Source organism: Trematosphaeria pertusa, assembly GCF_010094035.1.
Source record: "Trematosphaeria pertusa strain CBS 122368 unplaced genomic scaffold BU26scaffold_15, whole genome shotgun sequence".
In the NCBI taxonomy this organism is placed as follows: Eukaryota; Fungi; Ascomycota; class Dothideomycetes; order Pleosporales; family Trematosphaeriaceae; genus Trematosphaeria; species Trematosphaeria pertusa.
This window is the reverse complement of record NW_022987226.1, coordinates 1,038,434-1,066,276: the sequence shown is the minus strand read 5'-3', so window position 1 is coordinate 1,066,276 and position 27,843 is coordinate 1,038,434. Positions and strand designations below refer to the sequence as shown.

The 27,843-nt window shown below is 55.1% G+C and overlaps 15 protein-coding genes across 15 annotated transcripts; 6 read left to right on the top strand and 9 right to left on the bottom strand.

Annotated features, from left to right (window-relative positions):
* Positions 1-139: 139 nt before the first annotated feature.
* On the top strand, positions 140-1,439 carry BU26DRAFT_100914 (uncharacterized protein). Its single transcript, XM_033819294.1, has 2 exons — positions 140-635; positions 714-1,439. Exons 1-2 carry the CDS (start codon positions 368-370, stop codon positions 1,223-1,225), a joined length of 780 nt encoding a protein of 259 aa, XP_033679414.1. The 5' UTR covers positions 140-367; the 3' UTR covers positions 1,226-1,439.
* On the bottom strand, positions 1,259-2,121 carry BU26DRAFT_523061 (uncharacterized protein). The gene is made up of 4 exons (XM_033829951.1): positions 2,006-2,121; positions 1,751-1,954; positions 1,589-1,695; positions 1,259-1,521 (listed from the first exon to the last, which is right to left on the bottom strand). The coding sequence occupies exons 1-4, from the start codon at positions 2,076-2,078 to the stop codon at positions 1,468-1,470; spliced, it is 438 nt and encodes a 145-aa protein (XP_033679413.1). The 5' UTR covers positions 2,079-2,121; the 3' UTR covers positions 1,259-1,467.
* Positions 2,122-2,222: 101 nt separating this feature from the next.
* BU26DRAFT_523060 (uncharacterized protein) lies at positions 2,223-4,339 on the top strand. The gene has a single exon (XM_033829950.1). The coding sequence runs from the start codon at positions 2,361-2,363 to the stop codon at positions 4,134-4,136; it is 1,776 nt and encodes a 591-aa protein (XP_033679412.1). The 5' UTR covers positions 2,223-2,360; the 3' UTR covers positions 4,137-4,339.
* A 270-nt stretch (positions 4,340-4,609) lies between these two features.
* On the top strand, positions 4,610-5,322 carry BU26DRAFT_569390 (uncharacterized protein; the record flags this gene model as incomplete). The annotated part of the gene is made up of 3 exons (XM_033833885.1): positions 4,610-5,069; positions 5,121-5,203; positions 5,257-5,322. 3 exons carry the CDS (start codon positions 4,610-4,612, stop codon positions 5,320-5,322), a joined length of 609 nt encoding a protein of 202 aa, XP_033679411.1.
* Positions 5,323-5,448: 126 nt separating this feature from the next.
* Positions 5,449-6,167, bottom strand: BU26DRAFT_569389 (Glyoxalase/Bleomycin resistance protein/Dihydroxybiphenyl dioxygenase; the record flags this gene model as incomplete). Its single annotated transcript, XM_033833884.1, has 2 exons — positions 5,449-5,790; positions 5,847-6,167. 2 exons carry the CDS (start codon positions 6,165-6,167, stop codon positions 5,449-5,451), a joined length of 663 nt encoding a protein of 220 aa, XP_033679410.1.
* Positions 6,168-7,006: 839 nt separating this feature from the next.
* BU26DRAFT_100883 (uncharacterized protein) lies at positions 7,007-7,952 on the bottom strand. Its single transcript, XM_033819293.1, has 3 exons — positions 7,774-7,952; positions 7,236-7,718; positions 7,007-7,188 (listed from the first exon to the last, which is right to left on the bottom strand). Exon 2 carries the CDS (start codon positions 7,666-7,668, stop codon positions 7,282-7,284), a length of 387 nt encoding a protein of 128 aa, XP_033679409.1. The 5' UTR covers positions 7,669-7,718; positions 7,774-7,952; the 3' UTR covers positions 7,007-7,188; positions 7,236-7,281.
* A 571-nt stretch (positions 7,953-8,523) lies between these two features.
* On the bottom strand, positions 8,524-10,023 carry BU26DRAFT_569387 (uncharacterized protein; the record flags this gene model as incomplete). The annotated part of the gene is made up of 5 exons (XM_033833883.1): positions 8,524-8,829; positions 8,883-9,033; positions 9,097-9,144; positions 9,191-9,547; positions 9,599-10,023. The coding sequence occupies 5 exons, from the start codon at positions 10,021-10,023 to the stop codon at positions 8,524-8,526; spliced, it is 1,287 nt and encodes a 428-aa protein (XP_033679408.1).
* Positions 10,024-11,978: 1,955 nt separating this feature from the next.
* BU26DRAFT_100859 (uncharacterized protein) lies at positions 11,979-13,567 on the bottom strand. The gene is made up of 3 exons (XM_033819292.1): positions 13,468-13,567; positions 13,165-13,394; positions 11,979-12,969 (listed from the first exon to the last, which is right to left on the bottom strand). Exons 2-3 carry the CDS (start codon positions 13,316-13,318, stop codon positions 12,191-12,193), a joined length of 933 nt encoding a protein of 310 aa, XP_033679407.1. The 5' UTR covers positions 13,319-13,394; positions 13,468-13,567; the 3' UTR covers positions 11,979-12,190.
* Positions 13,568-13,768: 201 nt separating this feature from the next.
* On the bottom strand, positions 13,769-15,706 carry BU26DRAFT_523056 (eukaryotic translation initiation factor 3). The gene is made up of 3 exons (XM_033829949.1): positions 15,228-15,706; positions 14,140-15,177; positions 13,769-14,089 (listed from the first exon to the last, which is right to left on the bottom strand). Exons 1-3 carry the CDS (start codon positions 15,546-15,548, stop codon positions 14,009-14,011), a joined length of 1,440 nt encoding a protein of 479 aa, XP_033679406.1. The 5' UTR covers positions 15,549-15,706; the 3' UTR covers positions 13,769-14,008.
* Positions 15,707-16,008: 302 nt separating this feature from the next.
* BU26DRAFT_569383 (uncharacterized protein) lies at positions 16,009-17,124 on the bottom strand (the record flags this gene model as incomplete). The annotated part of the gene is made up of 3 exons (XM_033833882.1): positions 16,009-16,058; positions 16,175-16,846; positions 16,893-17,124. The coding sequence occupies 3 exons, from the start codon at positions 17,122-17,124 to the stop codon at positions 16,009-16,011; spliced, it is 954 nt and encodes a 317-aa protein (XP_033679405.1).
* A 203-nt stretch (positions 17,125-17,327) lies between these two features.
* Positions 17,328-19,046, top strand: BU26DRAFT_569382 (uncharacterized protein; the record flags this gene model as incomplete). Its single annotated transcript, XM_033833881.1, has 1 exon — positions 17,328-19,046. One exon carries the CDS (start codon positions 17,328-17,330, stop codon positions 19,044-19,046), a length of 1,719 nt encoding a protein of 572 aa, XP_033679404.1.
* Positions 19,047-19,577: 531 nt separating this feature from the next.
* BU26DRAFT_435096 (permease of the major facilitator superfamily) lies at positions 19,578-21,203 on the bottom strand (the record flags this gene model as incomplete). Its single annotated transcript, XM_033824108.1, has 3 exons — positions 19,578-20,475; positions 20,523-20,966; positions 21,013-21,203. 3 exons carry the CDS (start codon positions 21,201-21,203, stop codon positions 19,578-19,580), a joined length of 1,533 nt encoding a protein of 510 aa, XP_033679403.1.
* Positions 21,204-21,505: 302 nt separating this feature from the next.
* BU26DRAFT_100635 (uncharacterized protein) lies at positions 21,506-23,193 on the bottom strand. Its single transcript, XM_033819290.1, has one exon. It carries the CDS (start codon positions 22,960-22,962, stop codon positions 21,808-21,810), a length of 1,155 nt encoding a protein of 384 aa, XP_033679402.1. The 5' UTR covers positions 22,963-23,193; the 3' UTR covers positions 21,506-21,807.
* An 895-nt stretch (positions 23,194-24,088) lies between these two features.
* Positions 24,089-25,456, top strand: BU26DRAFT_509298 (uncharacterized protein; the record flags this gene model as incomplete). The annotated part of the gene is made up of 2 exons (XM_033827139.1): positions 24,089-24,136; positions 24,566-25,456. The coding sequence occupies 2 exons, from the start codon at positions 24,089-24,091 to the stop codon at positions 25,454-25,456; spliced, it is 939 nt and encodes a 312-aa protein (XP_033679401.1).
* Positions 25,457-26,183: 727 nt separating this feature from the next.
* Positions 26,184-27,843, top strand: BU26DRAFT_533822 (cytochrome P450; the record flags this gene model as incomplete). Its single annotated transcript, XM_033831182.1, has 4 exons — positions 26,184-26,258; positions 26,321-26,830; positions 26,885-27,495; positions 27,543-27,843. 4 exons carry the CDS (start codon positions 26,184-26,186, stop codon positions 27,841-27,843), a joined length of 1,497 nt encoding a protein of 498 aa, XP_033679400.1.

Here is a 27,843-nt window from a genome sequence, read left to right as displayed (position 1 = left end):
GTGTGAAGGAAAGCTCTCTCGGGCATGTACAACATGACGCGTTTGCGGGGAAATCCGGTGAAGAAGCACTCGGTTACTTCGTGCTTGAACGTGCCTTCTGCGCCTTGTCATGCGTCAAATATCTCTTTTTTTCACAGACCCGGATGGCTCGTAACGCGCTGCAACACAGCGGAAGCCCGAGGACGGGGAACATGATTGTGAAGAGCAGTCCTAGATGACATTGGATGAAGTTGTCGGATGAAAGTACTCCCGACGCCGGATCGCCGGCTCTCTCCGCATCCTAACTTTTGCAGTCGTTCGACTTCCCATTCGGCGATTCCATCCACCTCCGACTCTCCCTCAATTGCTCCCCGTCCTTCTTTTCAATATGTCGAGGTCTACAAAAGATTCGACTCGGTTTACGGCTACAGGAGTATGGGCCCACACAAAGCCTGGCGGCCGAGCAACGACGCTCCAATTCGCGGACCCGGCACCGAAGAATGAAACGCCACAGCAGAAAGTCAAGCGATTGAGGGAGGCAGCGAACCGAGCGAAGATGGCGCAGGTCACGAAGTGGGATTACATGTATTTGTACGGCAGAATGGCCGCAGACGCGGCGCATAGGTTTACGGTTTATGGCATCATCTTCGCAACAGGTATGCTCCCCAATAGAGCATCCGAGGCTGTCGGACTGCAATTGTTCCCTGTGGACCGTATCTAACAGTTGTCTCAAGGCTGCATTGGTGTCCTCGCCGTATTCTCAATAGGAGACATGATTGTCTACAACCGCCGTAAACGCGCAATCTACTTCGAAGACCAGGAGCTAGAACAGGCCAAGATTCTTGCGCTCGCCCGAAGCGCAGTCGCATCAGGTAGCGCAACGGCAGCACAGACTGCACTCGTCGAAGGAATCGCGGACGAAGAAGCTGCCATGGAAAGGAAGAAGGCGGAGAGGAAGATCCCGTCGAGGATGCTCTGGTGGCTGCACGGCGAGTGGAAGGAAGAGAAGGAACTCAAGGAACAGAGGAGGCTTGCTGTGGAGGACTACAAGAAGAAAGAAGAAGAAGCTTCGAAAGCGGGCGTTAGCGTCACCCAAGCAGTGCAGGAGGCTCGGCTGAACGCATCGTCACAACCACCAGCGGGCGGCCCGCTCGACCAACAAGCTTCAAAGGCAGCCGCGTTTACCGAGAAGGTGGCGCACAAAGGCTGGTTTGGGTGGCTAACAGGCGGGTCCAAGAAGGAGTAAGATGTCATCAGGAGCTGAAGGGACGCCCCGTGTCCATGTATCATATTCGCTCTCCCAGCCTGTACAACGCTGTGTATTATTGTACTGCATCACGGAGTTGGGAGGCACAATGTCCGGTGTAGATGATTCTGGCTTGGGTATCTTCGACATTCATGTCCATAATTTCATTCCCATCCAAACCTACGCAAGAACTCCAGCTTAAAGTATATCGACATGAGAGTAAGAATACTGGAATGCTCCGATCATTGTTCCGCCTGTCCGGATACGGGTATGTAGGTTCGCCGCTGTCGAGCGCGCTGTACGGGAGTCAGTCAAGCTCTGTCTTTTCCGACGCGCCGGCGAGCAGAGTTTATATCCACATACCTCCGCCCATTGCTCGACCCAAGGTCTTATGGCCGCATAGCTCAGCAGCCCGACGGTTGCAAGGATGAATATCCACACTACTGCCTGGTCTTTCGCGGAGTCTCTCTCTGCGCACGTCAGCACTCGTGCTCCTCGACTAAGAGACTACATGTCTTCACATACGGAAGCACGTAGTAAAGACATTCTCCTCCTTCTCGCCCTTGCAAAACGAATAGCTTAGGCAGAACTGCCGATTGCAGTCATTGCACGTCTTCTTCGAGGCGCGTTGTTTCAGGTCGGGCGACGGTTTCTGGGTGTTAACGGGCGAGTCGAGTGCGACGATCGTACTGTTGCCGAAGCAGGTGCATTTGCAGAAGGATGTGGGTGCTGGTGGAGGTCAGCATGCGGTGTTCGTGAGCCCTTTCACACCAAGCTTACATTTGGCTAGGGATGTAGAGAGCAGTGTGAGGAAAGTAAAGAGGAGCAGTAACCAGGGCGTCCGTCTTCTCATGGTGTAAAGTGCTAAAGCTGTGCTGGGCGTTCATTGAGAGTTGAGATGGCTTCCACTCCCGCCGCGAACCAGGTGCTCGGACCAACAGACAGCTCAGCCCAGCCCAACCAACCGGCGCTAAGCTTTTCCTCTGATCTTCCACCCCTCCACACTTCCCTCCGCTGCGCTTACCTGCGGCGCGTCTGCTAATTAACCCTCTATTAATACTTTGCGCCCATATACAAGAGCCAGAACGCTTCCTTGCCGGGTTGAGCTCCGTCGCACCGAACACTCGCGCGACTCATGCCCGCAACACAAGCAGCTATCGAAAAGGCTGGAGCTCCCACGACCGCCACAAGTACAAAAGGTGGAGCCGCGCAAGGCGCCCAAGAAGATCAGAGTCGCATCGTCAGACTCCATATTACGCCCTTGACCCCCGCGCTCCTCAACGTCTACCTGCCGCCCACGGTCCTCCCGCTCGCGAAGAACATCTCGTACCACACCGTCGTGACCTTCCCGGAGAAAGGCTTCGGATACGTCGAGCTACCGGCTATGGAAGCGCAGAAGCTCAAGAAGAAGCTCAATGGCTCGACGCTCAAGGGTTCGAAAGTCAGGATAGAGGACGCGAAGCCGGAGAAGCGCAAGGCAGGTGAGGATGCCGAGGATGCGAAGGAGAACGGAGAGCGCCCCGTCAAGCGCGCGAAGAAGGAGAAGAGGAAGAAGGAGCAGGGTGTGCTAGCAGGGGTTGAATTGCCTGATGAGAGGAAGGTCAAGCGCGGGTGGACGGACCCACCCGTCAAGAGCAAGAAGGAGAAAAAGGGAAAGGACAAGGAGAAGTCGAAGCGGAAGGAGTCGAAGTATACCAAGGAGCCGGAGGTGCTGTTCAAGGCGAAGCTTACGCCTGTTGCGGCTGCTGAGGTCGCCCAGAAAGAGAAGAAAAAGGACAAGAAGGATAAGAAGAAGTCGAGGTCGAAGCGGGACGTGGTAGTGCACGAGTTCGAGAAGAATGCAAAGCAGCCGAGCTTTCTGAAGGAGGCTAAGGTGTCAGCGGAAAAGAAGCCCGCGGTGGATTATGTTGACGGCAAAGGATGGGTAGACGAGGACGGAAACGTGGTTGAGGCTGAGACCGGGAAGGCCAGGAACAGAAGAGTACTGGAGCTGGTGGATTCCGCGCCGGTGCAGCCTACTACGGAAAAGAAGCCCTCTGCTACCCCGTCGCCGAAGTCTTCGCCTGCACCTAAACCCGCAAAGAAGGAGAAGAAGAAAACGAAGATGACACCACCTCCCTCTTCATCCGAGTCTGAGGACGAGGAATCCTCCGTGGTATCATCTTCCGAAGATGATTCGTCCGGATCAGACCCAGAGGACGGAGCCGAAGCAGAAGCCTTGCCATCATCACCTGCTCAGGCGCCCAATTCTGACGCTCCTGAGATAGCCTTGACGCCATCATCACCTGCAAAGAAGGAGGTCCATCCCCTGGAAGCGTTGTTCAAGCGCTCAAAACCTCCAGCTTTATCAACCCCGGGGTCTAACACCGCATCCACCCCCGGGAAAGGCCTTGCGCCGATCAATACCTCATTCAGCTTCTTTGACGAAAGCAGCGATGCCATGGACGTGGACGCCGATGCTGATCCGTCCGGAAACCCGCCAGTCACGCCCTTCACGCAGCGAGACCTCGAATGGCGCGGTCTCCGAAGCGCGGCACCAACGCCTGACACAGCGGCTATCGGCCGGCGCTTTTCCTTCCCCTGGCGCAATAGCAGTCAGGAGATGGACGAAGAGGAGGAAGGCGACGACGAGGAAGCAGAGAAGCAGCTATCCAACAACACCAAGGCGAATGCGTCCGCCACGCACCTGCCTGGCGTCGCTGAAGAAGACGAGGAAGATGCAGAAGCCGGTGCTGGGCAGGGCGCGGAAGGAAAGGACGAGGAAGAGGAGCCTGAGAGCGAGTTCAAAAAGTGGTTCTGGGAGAACCAGGGGAGTCTGAACCGCGCGTGGAAGAAGAGGAGGAGGGATGCGCTGAAGGCGAAGAGGTTGAGCGAGAATAAGAGGGCGGTTGGCGGGGGAAGAGTCGGGTAGATGCAGCGAGTAACGTCGGTTGCGTTCAGAGCGATTGGGCTAGCGGAATAGAGGGCTTGACGTGTGGTGTGCCGTCTGAAGGGCATGCGTTCATATTTCTTAATGTATATACTTTAATGTCGAATGCCGTTGTTGAAGCACGACTTCATGTTTCAGAAAGCAGACCGCATTGAAGTTCCCGACTTGAGGGACTAAGGCATGAGGAGAAGCGCAGCATGCAGTCACGTGTGGATTTAAGCGCCCTAGGCAGCATCGAACCCATGGATCTGCCTGAAGGACACCGCCCTTCTCAGCGCGCACATAATCTACAACGCGCTCGCGTAATTACATACTACTCTCTCTTCACGACCCGAATATCTTCTTCGACGTCCTAACGAGCTTGAGCAGAAAGCCGGGCTGCGCCAGAACCGCCTATCTCGGAAATTCTGAAGGTCGCGGTAGTAAAACCCCCAGGATAGTCGAAGAACCTCAGCATGCGCCCCTGGAAGAAGCCGCAAGAAGAACCGTATCAAGAAGACTACAAAAGAGATATCTCGGTGGAGTTGAACGCCGCCCCATATCCCCGCCGCCGCGGAACAGCCAAGCTGGACACCTACCATGAATACGACTTCATGCACCCGCGCTTTGCCTCGCAGCTAGGCCTCAGCATCGGCTTCGTCGCCGTCGACACGATCGAATCGTCGCTGACGAATGAGACTATCCCTGTGCTCGGCAAGGCCGACGTGCGATGGTTCTGCGAGCAGAAAGGCGTCCCAGCGACGAAGCGGTTCGATCTTGCCCCGAGATATGAAGATGGCGTGTTTTGGGTTACGTATGCGGCGGGGGAGTTTGACGTCGTTGTTGGGAGGAGCACGATCGAGAGGGTGGGGCTGGTGGATCGGAAGGGAAGGCTTATTATTCCGAGGTCGAGGAGTTTGCCGCCGCAGGTGAATAGTATGTGTGACTGCGGATTGGTACGGGGGTCCATGCTGACAGGGAGAATAGAGGACCGACTCGATGCGGAGCAGGCGAAGGAGGAGAGACGCAGGCAGGAGGAAGAGGCACGGAGGCGGGAACAGGAGGGGAGAGTATGTGCAGCTATGAACATCACTGTCCAGAAACTTTGGCTAACGTTCGTAAGGTCGAGCTTGGTGCGTCAATCTTCACGGGGCCGAATACTTGGGCAGACAATCCTTATCCAATATGAACGGGGTGGGGTGTCAAGGTATCCAGCATAAGCAGGAGTAGATGGATCGCTATCTTACTCAAGGACAAGAGATATATTTCGCAGACACTGCCCACAAATCTTACGAAGCACGCAGGCCTTCACTCCTCATATCCCCGTAGGAACAAGCGCCTGCACCTCGATCAAATTGCCGTCCGGGTCCGCCACCACCATAAACTCCCTAAAGCCGATAGCCTCTAGCCCCGGCATCCCCCTCGCGATATCCTCCTGCACCTTTTCGCTCTGGATCCCCGGAAACCCCCACGCACCGCCGAGAATCCGGCTCTCTTCCGTGTCGCCCGAGAGATCGGCCTCGCCGGCCCGCTTGATGAAGCGGACACCCAGGGAGTCGAAACGGGATTGCGCAGCCGGGATGTCGTCGACGATGAGCCCCAAGTGTGAGAGTGTGATTCGTGGGGAACCAGCGTCGTAGCTGCGGTTTGAAGAACCCTGTCTCGTCCATCAGTTTCCCGGTCCGCAGTTCGATGGAATGCGAGGTAACGTACAGAATACTGCACAAACTCTACCATGCCCGCCATGTTATTCTTATCCCGCGCCATCTCTGCACCCGTCTGGTAGCCGGTGCCGTTCCTGCCGCCCTGGCTGTGCGCCATATACATGATCGTGTATTCCGGCGAGACCTCAAAGGTGAAGATGTGTCGCATGCCGAGCACGTCCGAGTACCATTTGCGCGTGCGGTTGACGTCCGAGACAATGAGGCCGACGTGATTGATGAAGTATCCCTTGGTGGCCGGGTCGGCTGGCGGATCGTCGCCTTGGATGTATGTGAAGGGGAGCGAGGAGTTGGCTTCCGCTTGGCGCGCCATGTTTGCGTGGTTGCAGGCCTGGGCCGTTGCGAGGAGGAAGAGGGAAAAGAGAAGTGAGAGCTTCATTGAGGAGGAGACCTAGGAAAGAGGTGCGAAGGGGTGCTCTTGATGGGCATCCCAGCATCCAAACCCTCCGTCTTTATATCCCTCCCTGTCCACAAAATTATAAGGGACGCCCAACTCAGCCCCATTCCCATTACCAAGAGACCCCAAACTCCTCCTTACCAGCTGTGAAAGGCATCATCTTGCGGACGTACTCTACTTTCACGTCCAACACGTGACTGGCGCAAGCCGTAATCTCTCCGCAGGACGCGAAGGAAGCGCCGGCGGAGATAGTCTGACCCAGCGCTGGGGCAAACTAGGAGAAAACGGCGTTTCTCACGTCCGTCACTCCAGACTTGGGAACTATGATGCGAGGCTGTGCGGAACGTCCCCTACGGCCGTAAGAGCCTCACGGGTCGCCAAGCTAAGCGGCCCGTTTCTGTGGAGGAAGGCAGACTCGGCAACCTTAGAAGTCCTAGGTAGGGCCGAATTCCGCCTTGCGTTTGGTGAACGAGTTTCTTTGATCCTCTTAAACCCGTTGAGTCCTGGCTCCAGGGCTGATCGCGGCATATTTGCCGTCCCCAGCTTCTGGAAGCCGCAACGAAGTCAATATCATTTCTTGTAGTCGCATCTCAGTCTCTCAGCATCGCTTGCTTTATTACCATCCCATTCAGGACCTTGATTTAGGCAGTAGTACTCGTCCTACTCACCTTGTGTCCATCATGCGCTCTCAGGATGCGAGCGAGTCCGCTCGGTCCGAAAGCCGGAGATCAGAATGATAATGGAGGCGGTGAAGGCAACCGTCGGTGGAGACGAGGCTAGGGCACTCATTATCGGCTTAGGACAAGACGCCAGACAGATTCTAGCTATGCCGTGGATTATTCGAGGATGATTGATTCGCAGGTAGGGTTGCCTTGCGGAGATATGGTCCGGTGTCTTCAGGGAAGCGCGCTGTTGACCGCGGTCGCTCAGTGCGCCGCTGATATTATAAGCATCAGCCTCCTCTGCTCTCTTCCGCTCACATACCATGCCAACGTTGGGTTCTTGTTTTCGCGACCTTCTCTTTCCGAGTTTAAAGATCTTCTTCTCCGCCCCCTTCCATTGGACCCCCAAATTCAGATTCATCAAGATCATCTTCGTCGAATCCTTCATCAGAGCCGTCATAATCGAACTCATGCTCGTCTCCATCGGGCCTACCCTGGTCGAAATCGTTCTCATCGTTAATACTCATGGATGCAACCTCGTTCATCTCTAGAGAACGGCTTGGCTGAGATGAAATACCGCCTCTATCACCGTTGGTCCGGTCTCCGTGGAACTCCGCTTTATCTTCAACACAATCAGATACAATAGCGGGTACATTATAGCTCATAGCAATGGGACCATCTGGGTGGGTTGAGCCTTGGTCCTTACTGTAAGGCGTTCCTTGGCGGATAGGCAGTTTGGTTTCAGGTCTAGGCATCTTTGCAGTGCTTTCATAACGTTACGCTTTTGATCATTGGTCGTGTCGTACTAAATTCCGGGTTAGTGGAAGAAATGACAGCTCAAAGAACCGAGACGCGATTACCAGACACCCTAGATTGTACCACGCTTCCCATACATAGGGATTCAATCGAATAGCTCTCCACACAGCATCGAAACCATCATGGTATTGGTAAACCTCGTAGTAGAGCACACCGATAGAAATCCAGTAGTCAGGATAGCGCCCCAGGGAATAATTTACAGCGTGCTGGTAGCATTGGTGGGCTTGCTTCAAGTCCCGGACGGAGTTGATCTGTTGGTATGCTCGTCCAAGAAGGTACCAGCTTTGGCTGTTCCGGAGATATACATATCTTGTCAATTATTGCCTTGACTTTGCTTAACGGTAATGCATATGTTTGCCTTACGTGAGTTGATGGAACGTTCCAAAAAGTAGACCGATCCGCCGTCGATCCGGACAAGCCGGTGCCATCCCATATAAAGATTTGCAGACGCATCATCGGGATCCCTCGGTAGCATCTCTTCTGGAATTGACTCGCTTAACGCGTTCGTACAGATGTACTCGACGGAAAACCGTGACATACTGTTCTAGTTCGTTTATCGTAGGTATGACCGGCGATACGCAGCGGCTTTTTCTTGGGTGGTGACTATCATCCCTATTATATGCTCGCGGAACGCCTGCCTGGTAAGATAGGAGATCTTCCGGTACTGGCGGGGACGCTAGGTGTATCAAGTGTTCTCTCTGTTTTTCTATCGAGCTCCATCGTCCGCACGTTAGACTGCACAAGTCGTTAGTGGGAGACTCCGTTGTTCTTAATCTGCAAGGCTCAAACCTAACTTACCAAGTTCTTCCTCTAGATGTAGGTTCCCTATCTCTATCATCTGAGTCTGTCATCGCCTGCAACTCTAGAGCGCCGCCGCATGATTGATACGGACAAGTGTCCTTTTGAGTTTGTGCTGCGGACTGGGAAGTAACCATGGCTTGTTGAACGTGTATTCCTGCTTTTGCCACGTGGGCCCACTGGTGAGGTCTGATAACGGCACCTGTTTTGGCAGAGACAATCATGAACATATCCGCAGAAATAAGCGAAGCCCCGGTCCATCCATTTCCGTAGACGACCTGAGATAGGACGTTTTTCAAGGCCTAAGTTCATTAGCTGCTTATACGTCAATAAAGTTCAATCCGGGCCCACTTACTTGCCATTGAGTACACGCCTGGAATGGAAGGCCCCAGCTCTCGCCCAGTGCATCATCCAGTCGGATGATATCCAAAGTGAGATGTAGCGGGATCGCCTCGATCGCACGTATGACCTGTCGCATTTTGTCCTGAAGGCTGAGAAGCATTTGACTACAACGTGTTAAAACTTCCAGAACTGAGCTGCCTCCCGGGATGTGATGCTGAAGTACTTACGCATTGCGGGCAACTTCATGTAGCAGTTTACTTGAACAATGGAGCAGCCTAATATTGTCAGAAATCTGCGTTAGACTTGTCTGTCTAGACTTACAGTTGGACCAGCTTCTTCACCTCTAAGATCGGGTTGAAGAGTCGAACGATAGTTTGAGTAGCTCGTGAGCCTACTCGTGAGGCAAGGGAAACAGCTGCGTTCACATCGATATCGATTTTCTTGATGTTATTAGCCATGACTGTTAGACTGTCGTCCAATTGCTTGAGCCGTCTGTTCTGTTGCGTTCGGTGAGCGACCGTAGACTCTCGCATATGCGTGAAGGCTTCTGGAATGCCTTGAACGATTTGTAGAATAGTCGAGGTTTGTGTCAGGACGTCTCGTGAGTGGGTAGCAGCTGTTGCGGCCTGGATTCTCCTCTGCTGTTGAGATTCGAGCGAAGACTTCTTCAGATATGTTCTACAAAGATCAGTATATCTATTCTACCGTCCAACGTATTTTACTTCTTACAAGTGCTGCATGCCTAGGAGGAGACTGATTGCGACCATCTCTGAGAGGATAGTCTTGCGTAGATCATCCACATCAGCTTTGGAGACCATCGACCAGTGCAAACGTGTGCCGAAACCGCTGAGAGATTGCGTCGTACGGAAGTGTCCAAGATTAGCCTCTTTCCCTTGCATCTTGCTAATGAACGCTTGAAGAGGCTGAAGGCAATGCATTGCGATTGCCCGAATACGCTGAAAACTAGCGTGTTCCACATCGTCGGCGGCCTCCATGTAGAGTAGCTGCTGGATAGTATTTCGCATCAGGTCCAGCTCCAGCTGAAGCTGCTGGAAGTGAGCGGGCGCATTGCGGTAATTTCGGACCTCGTGAGCCACTCGCTCGATGAGGTTGAGAACGGCGACGATATCGCCCACAGCATAACCGAAACTCATAGTGGCTGCCCCTAGATCTCTAGATTTGTCGTGTGAAATGAGCTTGAAATGAGTCGGAGGTAGAAGACATGAGCTGTGCGAATATCGTGGTGGCTGCCTGTGAGGCTGAGTGGGGTTTGGGTCTCAGCCTCGTACGGCAGAATCCTATCAGCTTCCATTCCTCTTGCATGACGAGACGATTGCCGGGTTCGATTTCCAGTGACCGCTCGCGCCGCAGATGTCCTTTCTCCTTATACAAGCGCGTTTGCCATGGGGTATGGAGGGTTCTGAGTGCTAGCGCTCGCCGAACGCGATTCGATCCGACTCTGGAAGGAGGAAGGACGAGGAGTCGGAGAACAGAACATCAGTAGTTGAGCTTGGGGAAATCATATCAGTGGTGTGCGCTTGTAGTCGTGTCGTGGTCGTTCGAAAAAGCGGAACGTCACCAAAACGAAAAGTGGTACGCTACTGCGTGCCTTCCCCGTTGAGATAGGACATAAGACCTCCGCAAGAGTTGGACATAGAAATGGTGGTTGTATATATCGAATCATCGAATTTGCAGGCGGCTGGACGTATTCGAATACCTCCCTTGGTGCAATTCGGAGTTCTGCAGTTGTAGCTCTAGTTTGTTGAGACGTGACGAAATCTAGCGGATCAAGCAACTTTCCAAGGAACCCTGCACCTGACGAATGACACCAATGCTTCATTCCTATAACGGATGCTCTCAACGACCGAAGCATTTAGCAGAGCATGAACTCAAGCCATGTATGTCAAACTCCACTTCATAGCCAATGCACATAGCACGACGCCCTCCTTTTATACTAGCATCTCGTTCCCATCACCGCCCTAAACCCATCCGTCCCAATCCCATCCCGACTCACCACCCTCCCCACACAACTACTCCCCCTACACGCCTCCTCCGCCCTCGTAAGCACCGAACCTCCGCTCTCGTTTTCATGACGAGGATGCTCGACCTGCTGCGTACGCCCGCAGTGTTCTGGATGCGCATCCTGTTGCGCGTACTCGTTCGGCGGCGTATCATCGTTCCGCAGCGGCCAATCGCCAGCGAAGAGTAAATTCTCGCCCATCATGCCCTTCTCGGTAGCTTCGATGATTTCTTCGGAGACAGAGACGGGAAGGGAGACGGGCTGGCGGATTGTTGATGCTAGGAGGGCGTTAGTGAAGTATTAGCAGGGGAGGGTAGAAGGAAGGGATGAAGTACCGTAGTCATGTGTATCTTCCCATTCCGCCTCCTGAGCAGCTGGAGACGAGGGAGGGCTAAGTCGCGTAAGGACGCTTCCCATCGCAGATACTGTGCTCCCGCTGAGGACTCAGGGTTCGTTTCGTCGACGATGAAGGCTACAGTCAGAATAGTATGCAGGGGAACGTAAATAAGAGAGAGGAACCTCAACTTGAAGCAAACTCAGTCGAAGCAAAATCTCGGTACTACGAACCCTCATCCCGCTCAACCATCGCATCATAATATACCCCATCCCTCGCCGTCAAACATTGACGTTCTGTAAGACCCTGTTGTGTCCCCTTGCTTTTCCCGCTGACCCCCATGACGTCGATCGACGCCCCAAGCAGACCACTCCCGCAATTTCAGGGTCCAGTCGCTTTCCTTTTGCGGCGCACATGCATCAAACCACGTCTACGTGCATCTTCGAAACGCAGAGCATCTCTGCTGGGTATAGGAGTCGAAGACCCTTCCAAAGCCGCCATGATCGCTGTCTTGGGAGAACTCGATGCCGCTTGGCGTGGATAGTGCAAATCTAGAGAACGCGATGTGCACCAGGGTCGTTTCCTCCCGATGACGAGAATGACGAAGATCAGCGTGCTAGACAAAAGTTCCGCGGGTAAAAAAAAAGGAAAGCAAGAGATAAACACGTAAAAACGACGTTTCAGAATGCTCCCGCGGGGAAAGATGGGGAGATACGGAATTTTCGTCTATTCATTCAATCGTAGGAATTCGTACCGTGAAGCGTCTTACCGTCGCTCCACTACCTCATCCGTCCGCTACCCTCAGGTGGCATTACCTGAAGAGGCGCTATCGTGCCCAAAAAGTCTTCCCCAGTTGCCGTGTTGAGTGGGATGTGAGCCAAGGACACCCGAAAGGGTTCAGGAATCCCCGTACCACTGTGCCATGCCTTGGCCGTGACATGGACGCATCATTCTTCCTCAAGCGCCCTTATGATTGGGAAGCAGCTCCATCAGCAGCTACTGCTCCAGTAGCAGGTGTCGTAGCATCGCTGCTAGCAGCGTTGCCCGTTGCTGGCGCTTGGGCCTGTGCCGGTGCGCCCCTCCTACCCCTCTGTGTATCCGCATCACCACCTCCCCGAATCATACGCTCCAACTCTCTGATCCTCCGCTTGAGCATCTCATTCTCCCTCTTAGCCTCTTCCAACTCTTGGCGGTAGTGCGCAACCTCCTCGTACCTTGGCGTGCTGACCACGCTTGCGCTTCTGGCCTGCTGTGCAGCGGTCGGGTCGCTGGTGGGTTGGGAAGACATAGAGTACCGATGGTGCGGAATGCTGGCCGTGGCAGACGTAAGTGGGATGCCGTAGGGAGGGGCATTTATGCTGCTGCGAGATACGCTCGAGGAGCTACGGTGACGACGCGCGGACGTGGGGTGTGTTGGGCCGGTCATGTCTTGATCGATGTGAATGCCGGACGCGGTGCTCGAGGTGGTCGACGCTACAGATGCGGAGTGGGCGCGGAGGGCGGAGAGCTCGCGAGTTAGGCGGTTTACGACCGCCTCTTGTTCCTTCTCCAGCTCCAAGTGTAGCTCTGCCGCCGTCAGCGGTCGAGGATGCCGCATCGGCACGCCCTGAGCATCGACGCTAGGTACATGACCGGACAGGTTGGGGCTCAGAGGAGGAAACGCGTAGGCGTGGGAGTGCTGGGTAGTACCCGCAGGGAGAGCGCCGCCGGGGGAGGCGAGAGGGAGCGGTGGAGGGCTCATGGGGTCTAGATGTGGGGTGTTGTTAGCGGATGTTCACGTAGCGGAAGGGAGGTATAGTATATGCTGGCTGTTGTGGTAGGGTGATCGTCCCGTCTGGCGGAAGGGTTTAGAGCAGATCCCGTTTGACACTCCGCGCTGGGCTTCCGTCCATGGAGCGAACATCGTGAAGACTTCTGCACCCAGGGGCCATCCATACGTACATATCTGCGACGCGCGCCTCGAAGCAGGCGTAGAAGACTGACGCGAAGCCTGTGCCGAAGCACCGCTAGCCGCAGCTTGTATGCCCTGCATGGTCGAGCTCGTGGTGTTTGCTGGATGCCTCGGGGAGGCCGGGACAGAATTAAGATCGGGCATATTGCTGTTCTTTATCCTTCCTGTTGGTTGCGGTGGTGATGTGGTTATCGTGCGTGTATGCTGCCCGCGGTCGCCGCAAGTATATGTGGACCTCGTTCTCAAAGGCAACAGCAACAGACGACAATGAAAGAGTTGCGGGTGCGGGTCGCCGTTCACTCCGCTGCCATTGTTTTGAGCGACCAGGAGATTCTGCTCGCCCCGGAATGCTTCCCTGGACCTTGTTTGGCGGGGCGCGCTGTGTTGTCGAGGTGGTCGATGGGTCGACAGGGCTATTCCTTTCGGAGGACGTTCTTATCCACTCACGACTCTCATGTCAGCAAGGGTCTCGTCAACGTGAGGCGCTCATTTCCACATCCAACAAGGACTGTGGAATTTGAGAATTATTCACGAATGCATTCAAGCGCTCCACGGCTATTCCATTGATCTCATGGGCATAGGGGTTTCGACCTTGTTGGACCGGAGATTCTGCAATTCTCCACTTGTCGATTTCAAGAGGTACAGCTACGGCGGCTACTTCCCTCAGCGAACATAGGTCGAGTATGACGACCCTGCGCTATATGTCGCTGTCCTGTTCCCGCATTACTCGCCCCAGAACCTCCAAGAAATGCTTTTAACACATTCCGAGAAACCCCGCCAACTCCAAGCCGCAATGCTCTATTCATGATAGGATCCATAGCCCATATAGCCTTTCTAATACGTCCTCGCCAAGTTGCGGAGGTACCAGTCTACCAATCTCCTACCCACCTTGGACTCAGCAACGTGGATAAGATCCTGTCTATGGTTAGCATCTTCGAAACTCCGCCAAGCATCGCAGAACTTACACCTTCCATAGCATAATCAAGATCGCTGCTGTGGACAATGTCTCCCTCCAATAATCCGCCCTCGCTCCACCTCGTCTGCCTGTTCCTTTGCTTGTTGACGAGCAGCCAGCACCTGAGCCTCTCCGGGTCCACCTCCAAGAAGCCAGCAAGCTTCTTTAGATCCATCGTGGTGTACAGCTTGAGGTAGCTCTTCACCGTTGGCGACATCATGGTGTTCTTGACCTCGTCCATGAAGATGCGGAGGTGGTGCTCGACGGGGTCGACGTTGATCTCCGGGTTGTCGAAATCGGGAGGCGTGGGGCTGATGAACTTGGGGCAGGCGGATCGGAAGAGTTCTTCGAACAGCGGGAGAGCATCGGGTCCGCCACGCTGTAGCCTGTTGAATTGCTCTCCGTACTTCTCGCGCAGGGCGGTGTGAATAGTGTCATCCAGCCTCGTGGGGTGGAATGCAACGCAGATTGCGATCAGAGCGTACATCTGGTCGTTCTTCTTGGTGATCGAGTCATACTGAGCGTTCTTCTGGAAGTTCTTCGTCCTCGAGACGTAGACCAAGATGTGGCTGAACATGCGGATGGCGTCGGCATAACGTCGCATCATCATGTACGCGAAGCCGACGTAGTAGTAGGTGGTGAAGTGGGCGGCCATTACACGAGCGAACATGGCCTTCTTGTTGAGTTCGATGTCGTCCAGGGTCTTGAGCGCCAGGCTGAAATCTCCAAGCAGACAGTGTACCCGCAGCAGTCCGATGACCGAGAAGTATCCTAGCATCTTATATAGCGGCCTTGAGCCGTACTCTCCGGTATATAGGTTCGGATCCTCTCCACGCTTCATGGCCGATAGCTGCTCGCTAATCTGTGACCTCTGGATCAGGGAGTACAAGACGTTCAGGACGCTGTAGCAGCCCCACGTGTTCGGATTCTCTCGCAGAGTCCGTATCTCCTCCGCATTATCGCCCTTGAGTGCGACCTTTTGGCGGTAGCTGCAGAAGCTGTTGAACTGATAAATGAACTCGTCGATGACGTCCCAGGCCCAGAATGACTGCTCGACTGTTAGCATTGGACCAGAACCATGCATTCTCGGCGCCTTACACTTGGGACCTCTAGATCCACCGGCCCTTCTGAGTTCAGGATAAAGTGGAAGAGATTGCAGTAGTTGTCGTAGCTCGCGAACTTGGTCTCGAGGGTTGCTTGGTACTCAAGAGGTGTCGCCGCCGCCTGCAGCTGGGCGTGTATATCCTGGCTGCCTGCGAAAGAAGGTATTCGATCCAGGTCTTCCATGCCATCGTAGTTCTGCACCTGCTCGCGGTAGTCGTTCACCAGCGCCTCCTCCTCGGCATCTGACTCGTCGGCCGGGGCGCGCATGGCGTCGCCATTCTGGTATTGCGGCGGGACTCGCTCTCGCAGACTCATCTTAGGTATTCGGACGGCGGGCCGCGCGGATGGGGGGGCGAATGAGGGTCGATTGTGGTCTCCGGCGTTGTCACAGTGGAATTTCGCGGGCGCCCAATTCTGCTGTGGGTGGTCTTGGCGCTTTTATCGATAAGACAGAGAGGTGTCTGGAGGTAAAGCGACCCCGCCAAAACTGAACACGATGTGCAGAAAACTCACGATTTTTAAGGAAAATTAGCAAAGAACGAAGGGAAATTGCAATACTAATTACCTATTTCTTTAGGATAAAGGATATTTGGGATAAATAAAGATTTTCTTTAATTCTCGTGATGTTCTCTTCGTCAGAAGAAAATGCCAAGAAATCTTTAAGTCCAAGTTCTGCTGCTACCCGTGACCATCGCCCCTTTCCCGTGGCACTCTCACCACAGGTAAACGTAAACAGGAACCACCGGCCCGCCGCCGCTGAGCCCCCGGAGACTGTCTATATTGCTGGGCTGACCCGAGTCTGGTCGGCGGCGTCTGCTCCATCTCCTGAATAAGCTGGTGAGTCGAAAACGATATCCGACGATCACCCAGGGTTCCTGGAGCTTGTATACTAGCGAGGGGGGGGTTAAAGCTTCTGCTAGGCTCTTGCAGTTGCCGGCTACCTCGTTGCTGGTGCGCTTGCCAGCCTTCGTCGCCATTCTCCAGTTGCTCACCGAACTGGCTACCCTCCGTAAGTCCTTGGAGGTGTGCTCTAAGGGTATCTGAGCCTCGCGGTACTTGAAGCTCGGTATGTTCTCTCTGGTCTTGGTCTGTGAGATCTTCAGACCCTCTGCTAGCCAGTAATCTTTGCTGGACCCGAGGAGCAGCTGCTTCCTGCTCCAGAGTCTCTTCATTAAGAAGCTCCCTGATCCTCTCGTTCACCTGCTTCCTCTTCTGGAAGGCTCTGGCATATCGCGCACTGTACTCTTGGCGCAAGTCTCGCTCTTGCTTCCGAAGAGCGTCCGCATGGGTCTTCGCGAGTTCTTCGCGGGTCTGTGTTCTAGTCTCACGTATCACCTCTGCAAGACTTCTGCCGAACTGTGCCTCCAGGCTCTCCCGGATATCCTTCTCGGTTTTGAGTATCTCAAATACCCTGCCGAGCTCTTGCTCCGCTTCAGTCTTTGCTTTCTGGATCGCCGTCTCGCTTTCCGTCTGCAACGCCTCTCGCGTGCGCTGCTCGATGTCTGCCTTCGCCTTCTGGATGGCATTATCGCGTTCGGCCTCAAACGTACTGCGAAGCCGCTGCTCGGTTTCTTCGCGAGCAACTTTCTCGTTCTGAAGTTGCTCGATTTCTGCTGTGAAGAGTGAGCGGTTGTGGCCTTGACCACTAGGAGCACTCACCTTGCAACTCCTCAATCTTCATCTTATCGCACTGCAACACAACTTCCGGTCGTATGCGAGCTTGTATCGCCTCTGCCGCCTCTGCTTCTGCAACCGCATCATCCACTGGCGTCGCAAGCTGGCTGACAAGCAACTCATCGTTTCGACGGTAAAGATGGTGGTATTGGGCTACGACACGAGCCCGTCCGTGTCGATGCCTCCATTGCTCACTCATGCGCTGAAGGTGATCCATCGCGCTGTAGGTGATTGTGGGTAGGTACAGGATTGAATTTTTCAGGTCATAGATTTTGCAGTGCCGTGGCTGCGCGGATGGCAGGTGCGATCCGACATGGCCGTAACTGCCCTGGCGCGCTCACCTTCCGTCCCAACATCTTGAGCCAAAATGCTTCGTCCGGAGCTTTCAAGACACCATCCATTATACCTCGCCATCTCAAAATGATGCAACCTCCTCGGAAGAAGCGACGAAGACGGATAGATGATTTTGTTGTTGACGATGATGCAGCTAGCATTTCATCCACCGCGGACTACGAGCCCACCCAAACCAGCCCGAGCCGCGCTGGTAGACAGCTCCTCCTGACCGGATTGTTTGGAAGACAGACGAGCCCCCACGATGAGGATCCAGAAACCGATGAAGAACAGGATCCAGAACGTGAGGCAAGCGGGTCTCTCGACAGCCCGGCAGCACGTCCTCAGCGTGGAGCCGCAGTAAATGCTGCTCCACAGATTCGACACTACGCTCGTGCCGACATTGGTGAAGTCTCTGACCTCGCCGAAGATGATGAGTCGGACGAAGACGAGATGGATGCAGACGCTATCCAGTACGCTCCATTTGAAACCCAGGTAGCGGGTGACGAGCAACTCTCGCAAGTAGATGATATCCCAGAGTGCGAGGATATCGGTGATCTGCCGAACGTCTTGCCAGAAGGTAGTGACCACTTCGTCAAGCTCGTCGAGCAGGTAGAGCGAGACGGCTTCGTCCCGCTGATCGATGAAGTGCTCAAGGTCGAGCACAGAAGCGGCTCCAAGTTCGGCGAGTTTTTGTTTGCGGAAGCCCCCGACTACTGGAAAGACATGTGCTTGCTGACGCTGTGCAGTATGCCAGAACGTGTCATACAAGAGCTTACCTACGGCAACCTCAAGCAGGCTTACGAAACGGATGCAGAGCTCAAAGCGGTGCTAGATCGTTACCAGGCCCGCGGGAAGGAGCACCCGAGCATCTACGCGCGTGTATGTACTCGAGACAACGGGGAGTTAATGACCATCGAGCAGGCACGCCGAGTGGTCAAATGGCTCTCAAGATATATCTCAGAAGACCCCGCCGTCAAGGCACATCGACGGTGCGTAGAGGCATTCCGCAGGATCGATTCGGCGTTTCGCGGGCAGTGGCGGCCCGCCGGACAGAAACCTGATCGAAGTTATCTCGCGACGAACTCCACGATGCGCTCAGATGCTCGAGTGCGTAACGTACGACTATTTTGCCAGCAGTTGCTGGCGGAGTGCGACAGGTGTGAGGCAGCGAACAAGCCTCTCAAGCCGCTCCTATACATTGGTTTTGCCGCGAAGGCAGACAGACGCAAACGGCAGCACGAGGCTTGCGGCCAGTCCTCCAATTGGTTGGCGACACTCGTGCAAGCCATCTGCAACGTGTTATGGGGACGCGGAGTCTTCAAGATGCACTTCTTCGTGATCTGCCTGCTGCACGAGGAGCTGCAAGGTATGGCAGCAGAGATGCTTCTGACCAGAATTCCAGGTGCCTATTACAATGCAGGAGGTGGATTCTGCATCGATGTGGCCGGAAAGAGTATGGAGAGCATATACTTCAAGAAACTTTCGGCACAAGACAGTGTCGACCACTGGAATGAGTTGAGCGAATGGATCGACCAGAACACGCCGCTCGTAGAAAATCTTGATCTCCACAGAACTCGAGTTGAGATTTTGCAACGCCGCAAGAAGATAGCGGCCGAGGCTGAGCAGCAAGGTCTAACACCCCGCCAGCGGATCACCAAAGCCGTGTCAGAGGTCAAGAATTACTATGACAGTTGTCAGAAGTTAAAGAACGACCTCTGCTGGCAGACGGAGGAGGGGAGGAGGTGGGTGCGTGAGTCAGAGGAACTTTGGGGACAGATGAAAGAAAGGTTTCCCGATTATGTTTAGAATCTAAATATCAATACTAATTATGATGAGCATCACCGGGGGTAAGCGAGGAAAATACGTGAATCCGTCTGACAAGTGAATCGGTACATACCTCTCACGCAGTGTCATTCGAATGAATTCTTGCACCTCCTACATTTCTGAACCTTTCTGACTCTTCCGGTGAAGCATGTCGTTGAGTCAAATTCCAGCCCGTGTCGCCGTCGTTTGAAGCTGTTTCATTGGCATTCCAAACAGTGCCACACTTTGTGAGGATTCTTCTTCTGGACGTTGCTGTTGATATGGCCGTTAAAGACACATATGGCACTCCTGGCTCATCGCGTGTTCGGTGTGGTACCTAGGTAGTACACGTCTTTTCCCCATAACTTAGCCGGCTTGATGCGACCTCGGGAGCGGCTGTCCTCTCACGGTGTGGGACTCTACGAATAGGCGCTCCTTAATCCCACAAAACGTAATTGACCTATCCACTAATAGTCGTACACACCATCCCCCGCCCGAAGCAAATTTGCTGGCGCCCAACGCTCACCCCTCCCTTCAGAGCATATACCGATACCCCTTCTGCTGCGCCCTCGCCGCCGCAATATCGATCCCCTCAAACTCCGCCGTCTTCTCCAGCCTCCTCACATCCCGCTCCGTCAGCTGCGAGTCCTCCAGCTCCAGCCTCGCGAGCCGGCGATTCTGATACTGCAGATAAAAGCGCATGCCAACGAAGCACACGAGCGCAATGATCTCCAGCCCAATGCACACGCCCAGCGCCGGCCGATAGTGCGGCGCGCTGGACGGCGTGTACGTGAACGGGGTCCAGATGGACGCGCTGTTGCCGATGGAATTGATGAAGGCGAGAGCGACGGCACGCTTCGCGGGCGGGCGGGGGATCGCGTTGGAGATCCAGGCGTAGATGGTGCCGTTCTGCGCAAAGACGAAGTTCATGAGGAAGAAGGAGAAGTAGCGCGGGCCGAAGGAGTCGGTGGTCATGAAGATGATAAAGCCGGCGATGGAGACGAAGACCGGGTAGGTGAGGAACCAGAACCGGTTCCCCAGATGGTCGCTCGCGTAGCAGTGCGCGTACGAGAAGAACACCATGAACACGTACGGCGGCGCGACCAGCAGCAAGCTCACGACCTGGTTATATCCGAGCGTTTTCGTGAGCGTGGGGAAGAAGTTTTGAAACCCGGCTGCCCCGGTGATTCCCATATACGCGATGGCCAGCATGTACGTCTTTGGGTCGAGAAAGGCGAGCTTCATGCCGTGAATCTGCGACATGCCGCCTGCTAAGTCGACGTCGGCCTCGGCGGCGTCGATGGCGAGTCGCCGGTTCGCAACGCTTTTTTCGGGGGCGGAGAGCGCGGTCCAGGTGTCCGGGAAGTCGGGGAGGATGAGCACGATGATGATGCCGATGCAGCATGTTATGGCGCCTTCGATGATGTACAGCCTGCGTGGTATTAGCGCGAGACTGTTGAAGATTCGGAGAGAACATACCACTGCCACGCAGACAGCCCCCTAGCGCCCGCCAGCCCATTCAAGATGCCCGCCGCAATGAGGTTCCCAAAAGCGCCCGAGACGAGCGAGCCGGAATAAAAGATGGCGTTCCGCTTTGCCAGCTCTTCCTTGGTGTACCACTTTGACAGATAGAACAGCACGCCCGCAAAGAACGGCGCTTCCACGATCCCTAGGATGAAGCGACAGGCCACAATGCCGCCATAGCTAGTCACTTGCGACGTCAGGGCAGAGACCAACCCCCAGGCGATCGTAAAGAACCCGAGATACCAGGACGGCCGACCCACGTAGTTGAGGAGAAGGTTTGAGGGAACTTGCATGAGAATGTAGCCGACGAAGAGGATGGAGAGGCCGACTTGATACTGGTCCCCGCCCAGGTTGAGGTCGTCCTCTAGACCCTGCAGGCGCGCGGCGGCGTAGTTGTTTCTGGTTTCTGGTCAGCGATGTTTGGGACGACATGGCCATCACGCACCTGTCAATGTAGTTCATAAGATATACCAGAATCACCAGCGGCATGATCCTCAGATCAAGCTTCCACCTCAGCTTCTTCTCAATGGCCAGCTCTTCGGGTGACAGCTGTCCATGGTGCAGCAGTTCCTCCTGGGCCGTCTCCGCCTTCTCGCTACCAATCAATTCCTGATCCCGGAAAGTGTGCTCTGCCATGGCGCGAATTCTGTAGCATCAGTGTGGAAGAGACTTGGGCAAGAGAAGATTGCGGGGCGAAGCTTAAAGAGAACAAGACTTCTGGGGATTCTGGGGACCTGGGGACCTGGGGAGCGCCTCCATGACGAGTTGGCGCGGTCTGAACCCCTCGATGGTAACCGTACCGCTGGGTAGGAGGCGTGCGCCGGGCTCGACCGCCGTTCTGAACGGTGACAAAGAGAATGGTACCATACGCCTGCCGTGATTGGCGGGTTCTCTCGCTATCACCGTCGTGAGACCAATAGGCGAACTCGGGCGCGATGGAGATGTCATGATCAGCATGTAGGTCAATCAAACCCGGCAACTCGCGTAACGCCAAGTGCGGGAAGGTGAATGCAAGCCTGACGCTGCACGAGCTGTACAACACGGTTAAAAATGTTTTGTGGCAAGATAAGAATATTTTGGGTTCCGAAACTGCGGTACTTATCGTCCGACAACACAAGTGATATCTCGACCCAACCAAAAGCGCCGTTAACACCGATCATCGCTATTAAGGCCGCCCGCTGCCGTTACAGGTAACCGACCCACGCCATAGCCGTAACAGTCGTAAGCGTTCAGTAATCGCTCACCGCCCGTGGTTGTAAGACGAGTACTGCGGCGGTTGCGCATACTGGTGTGTATGCTGCGCAAAATCCTGCGGATTGTACCTATACTTGCGGTCCTCGGCATACTGCTGCCCCTCGAGCCTCCTCCGCGCATCCTCGTGCTCTTCCCGCGTTTCTTGCATGGTTGGCAGCTCGGTCGAGAAGCCCTTCTGGTCGAGGCCGGGGGAGCGCATGCCGTCAGACGCGTACGAGCTGGGTCGCGAGCTCATTGAGCTCTGGTAGTCGTTGGAAACCTGCGACCACCTGCCGTCTGACGGATTCGGCGAGTGGCCGGAGAGCTCGGAAGCGGTTGAATAGCGGTGGTCGTTTGGCTGGAGGTGATTCGGCGACTGCGGAGGGTGGTAGAAATCACCCGGAAGCTCCATTACGATGTTGTTGTGCCCTTGCGCATGATTCGGCGGGGGGTATTGCTGCGCCTGCATCTGCTGCGGAAAGGTCGACGACCGGTTCGGCGACATAGGCATGTTGTACGGCTGCTTGGGCGAAGGCAGCGGCGAGTGAGGGCGGGGAGCATGCGACGAGCGATCCGCCGGGTTGATTGTCGTCAGCCTGCCGTTCTCCATCATGGCATGCAGGGCGCCGGCGTCTAGCAGCTCCGCCTTCTTTATCAGCCTCTCCACCATCTTGAGGGCGGCTGCCTTCATTTCCTTCTTCACGAAGCCGACCATGGTGACGTTGCACTTGATTTCGATATCCTCGCGCAGGTACAAGCCCTCGGGCGGGGCGCCGATGCCCAGCTCGCGCGTCTCGGGCGGCTCTCCCGGCTGGTTCCCGCAGACCTGCCACTTGTTGCGCAGATCCACGCCCGCAGGCGCATACGTGTGGGTCTGCAGCCCCCAGGGCATGTCGTGGAAGCAGCCCCTGAACCTTATCACTCCAGAGCCCAGCTTCCCAATGCCCGGAATGTACTGTATCCTCTCCGTGATCTCGTACCAGGTGGAGTAGAACTCGTCGGCGGGCGCGTCGCGCGGCGCCTTGATGCCCTCGAAACTCAGCACGAGCGGGTTCAGTTCGATGATTTCGCCATGGCTGTGGAGGAGGTCGACGGCGAGCTGGCGCGGGATGTAGCTCGGAATCGGCGTAATCTGCGTGTATGTCGTCTTCTTTCGCATCATTTTGGCGGTGCGGCTAAGAATACGGAGTGCGGTGGTGGGAGGAGAGAGAGAGGGCAACGGGGGCGCGGAGGGGGCGGGAAGGCAGATAATAAAGCTGCTTATTACTCCCTTGCTGGGGCAGCTGCTTGGTGGAGATGATGGTTAGCTGAAATGGTCTCGCCTAGCCGGCTTGGGCCCAATGGCGCTCATGCGCACCACGTCATGCACGTGGCGGGGGCCGGTGATGTCAGCGCCGTGGGAGCAGGAAACGAAACGATCCGGAATCGCCTTGGAATACGCACCTGCAACTCGGTCGGAACGGGCAATGGGTTTTTGGATCCCTGTTGCCTTTTTTCGAGTCTGCGATGGAGGCACTCTTGCCTTCAAAGGTGCTGATGGCCCGCGAGAGTGCGGCTATTTTTAGTGCTGCTATGTCAGCAGCCTCTGGATCAGCAACTGTCGGTCCCAAGCCGTGCCGGGTTTCTCAATCTCCTCCGCTCACAACACAATTTGAGCCTTCAGGGGACGCGTATCGTTTGCGCTGCGCTGTTGTTCGTCTGCCTTCAGTCGCTGCGCCTCGACGCTTTAAATGAGGATCTAAGTCCGGAAACCCCAAACCCGCGCCGAGCCTTCTTTCACGCCAAGCTCCGCCTCTCTGGGCGCGCCGCTGCGGCTGGGGCCAGCTGGAGGCCAGTGGCAGCAAAGCTAGACGGGCATCTTGTCGTTGTCTGCGATTTGTTGAATGTGTCCAGATGCGGATCGTTTCATGGGACATCGGCGTGCATCAGGCACGGATTCTGACTAATGTGACATTTGGAGTCTCAGCCTGAGGCCGATCGACGCCTTCGCGGGCGAGAAAAAGGACCCATAGTTCACCGGCGCATTCACAAGCCCTTGGTGTCGGTTGCCGAGGAAGGGACGGTAGCAAAAAATGGGCGCCCAGAAGCCTCAGGCGTAGATGCGCCGGGCTTCAATATTTGTGACGGGCATTGTTGGACGAGCAGATGAGATCTAGCTAGGCCATGAGGGCAGCCGTGATCACTGAAAATCTCAGGCTGCGTATCTGTCTCAGTCAGCCATGTATTTTGAGCGACCCGTCCATCCCTCCAGTGTCGCGATCTTGAAGCGCATCTAGGGAGTGTTCAATATGCTCTCTACCGGCGCCAGCGGGCTCTTCAGCGAGCGAGAGGAACAGGTATCGCTTGGGACTGTCGCTGGCGGCGCGACTAATAGTCAAGTCCAGGAGGCAGGGTCAAACAGCGTACAGTAACATCGTCCTTGCCCACCCAACGTGCAACATGGCTTTCAAGCCTCTAGGATAAGTCATCCTGATTCGTACTTCTTCCATCTCTCTATGTCGACTGCCTCGTGTTTGAATAGTTCGAGCGCGTGAATAGGCCCAACGTCAGAAAATGGCAGGTGCTGTCGAGACAATGACGTGAACCGTGGGTCGGGCAAGTGCGGACGACACAACAACTCATTTCTATCCCGATTCCACTTATCCAGCAACCCACTACATTCACTCATCGCCATTATCATCCAACACAATGGACACTCTGACCGCACCGTTTCGCTGCATCGGCAAAGGCTTCTGCGGAAGCATCTGGGCTTTGGATAACCGCAGTGTCATCAAGAGAGAAGACGGAGGGCTAAGCCGCTCAATGACCAAGAGATGCACCTGCAGGTAATTAGCAACTGCAACAGTTCCATCCCCGTTCGAATTGCCTCGTCCTGCGGCGTGGTCGAGGCAGATGATCCTTGGTGGCAGGTTACGATAGGCCTATTCCCGGACAATCTGTCGCCATGTCGAGGCTACAAAATGGAGCGTATCCCGGCGATGCCTAGGGCGGCTAGAGAGATGCTGATCGATCGATACTGCCCTGAAGACCTCCAGGCGTTCGTCAGAACTAACCGCGACGACCAAGACTGCCTCGTCAGATTATACACAGGCCGGAGACGGCTCCCAAGCGCTTCTCAGTCAAGGTTCCAGCGTTTCAGTCTCCGAAACTACCCTCTGCACGTCGACCAGATGGAGGAGCTTGGACTGGATACGCATGCGATTGCACGCACTCTTGCCGACGCCCTGACCCACTGCTACTGGATAGCAGGTGTGGATGCGAACGATGTCGAGTTCGTCCTCGCACCCCAGAAGACCCACTCCGAGCACTGTGAGAATTCGCCAGAGGTACCTCGTTTCAGATCGGATGCACTCGGCGGCGAGTTTGTGATATGGATGCTCGACTATGACTGCTGTAGGGAAATGAGCCAGGACGAGGCGGGCGTTGACCAGGCCGTGAAAGCCTTTTATCGAAACGATCCTTACTATCCGCGGCCATACGCACACGGCCACGCCGAAGAAGATCGCTCGTTATGGCAAACATTCCGTTCTCGCTTTCTCGAATCGAGCCGCCACATTCTCAAAGGACGAACTGCGCTTGCCACAATATTGATCGAGAAGATTGAAGAAGAGGGACGGAGGAGATGCGAGCGAGGCGGACTGGAAGGCGCCGACTAGCTTTCCACCCTTGAGTTCCTTCAGGCGGAGTAGAGTGGATAGGGTAGGAGTAGCTGGCAATTCGCGGCAACCCTCTCCTCTCTTTTCGCTTCATTTTTGCCCCTCAAAATGGCACGCTGCCCTCATTCTTGTTTGTCAGCAATGACCTACACGAATACTATTCTTTTGTCCGCCTTTTCGCGCGCTGCTCCGGGTTCGGGTGCTCGAACACGTGAATCCGCACGACGCTTTTCTTTCCCGCCTCCTCGCCTGGTCCATTATGTGTCTGAATTGAATAGCTCGAAGGTCGACGGGATCTTGGAAGCTCGGTCGATTACCCGATTGCTGACTCGGGTAAGTTGTATCCTTTAAACTTTTCAAGCGGACGTTCCCTTATCGCAGTTACATCAAGCTTATCGTTCTTTTAAGCATGCTGCACCGTCGTCCTCATCGATTTGTCGTGCTCCGGGGGTTAGAGAATCAGTTTCGGAGGAGTGTTCCAAGAATTCAATCTCCACATTCCGACGTCGCCAAGTGGGGCTTTCTCGGACCTAGGCTGGAAAGCCAATGCGGCTACTCCACATCCCGGACTTTATGTTCTATACGTTCTGAATCCCTAATCCAGAGTTAGACATACGCCGCCAAAAGTCAAGCCTATGCACCCCGCAAACTTGTGGCTGTCGATGGAAAACGAAGAGACATCTTAACTGATCGGTCTGTTGTTGAAGTACCTACAGATACCACCACCATGACATTCCCATTTCCAGGGATAGCTATTGCGGTCCTACTACTTGCGCTGCTCTTCGTCCCTGTTCTGATCAAGGTTAGCCACGAGCAAAAGCAGCCACCCGAGTCCTTTCATTCAGCTAATGAATCCGTACAAAGTGCTATACACCTCTGCGACACATCCCTGGACCGTGGCATACCTCGTTCTCGAACCTGGCCCTGAAAATCGCAGCAGTCACCGGCAACCGCGTCCACTACGTCCACAAGCTCCACCAACACTATGGGCCAGTCGTCCGCATTTCTCCAACCGAAGTGGCCGTGAACGACATCGAGGGCTTCAGAGAGATCCATCGCATCGGCTCAGGCTTCAACAAAAGCCCATGGTACCAGGAACTGGCCTTCGCGGAACGCCCGGGCGTGTTCGCCATGACCGAGCCAAAGCAGCACGCCGCCCGCCGCAAGATGTTTGCTCGTGCATTCAGCAAGACCTTCCTGCGGCAGAACTGGGAATGGCTCGTATTGGAGAAGTCGCGACTTGCGGTGAGCAGAATTAGGGCGGAGGCAGAGCACGGGACGGCGGATGTTATGAAGTGGTGGATGTTCCTGGCCACGGACGTGTCGACGCATCTGATGTTTGGGGAGTCGTTTAGGACACTCGAGTCCGGAGAGGTATCGCGAATCGCCCTCCTCTTCTGGACTAAGCCGCTGGCTAACATCGCGTAGAAAAGCACCTATAACCGTATCCTCGAGGCCGCCCTCCAGGGCAGTGGCATTTGCGCGGAATTTCCCATGCTGCGATCTTTCTTCCGCGCTCTTCCTTTCCGACAGGCGCAAGAGATGTTCAACGCGGACGCGATGCTGAGCGAGTATGCCGCCGTAGCTGTCCGGAACAGCAAGAACATCGGGACTCGTTCGAACATATTCCACACCATGATAAGCGAAGCCGAGGGCGGTGAAAACACCCAGCTGACAGATTTGGACGTAAAGCTAGAGGCCAGCAATCTCATTGTTGCCGGGTCGGACACGACGGGCATTACACTGACGTATCTAACGTGGGCAGTGCTACAGCGGCCCAAGTTACAAGCCGCCATCGAGGAAGAGGTAGCGACGTTGCAGGGAAACGTCTCGGATGCAGAGCTTGAACGCTTGCCCTTGCTGAATGCGGCAATCGAGGAAACCCTGCGGCTCTACGGTGCCGCGCCCGGCGGCCTTCCGCGGATTGTGCCATCTGGCGGCGCCACGCTGGGCGATCATTACCTCCCAGCAGGCGTCACGGTAACGACCCAAGGCTGGTCGCTGCACAGAGATCCGAATAACTTCCTAGATCCGGAGAGGTAAGTTCGTTCTCCTGTGACTCTCTCCCCAATCTCACGCTGCGCAGGTTCGACCCATCGCGGTGGCTGCCCAACGGAGGGGAGAAGCTGTCCGATCGCGGAAAGGCGGCATTCTCTCCATTTGGAGCGGGTGCAAGAATTTGTTTGGGCGTTCACCTGGCCCGCATGGAGCTTCGGATTGCTGCGGCATTGTTCTTCCAGGAGCTGAAGGGGGCTCGGCTTGCGCCATCTGCGACGGAGGGATGCATGGACGTGGTGAACTACTTTCTCATCGCTCCAAAAGGGCATAAATGCGAAATTACGTTGCATCAGGCAAACACGCAGGAGATAGCGTCAAAAGACTCGTAG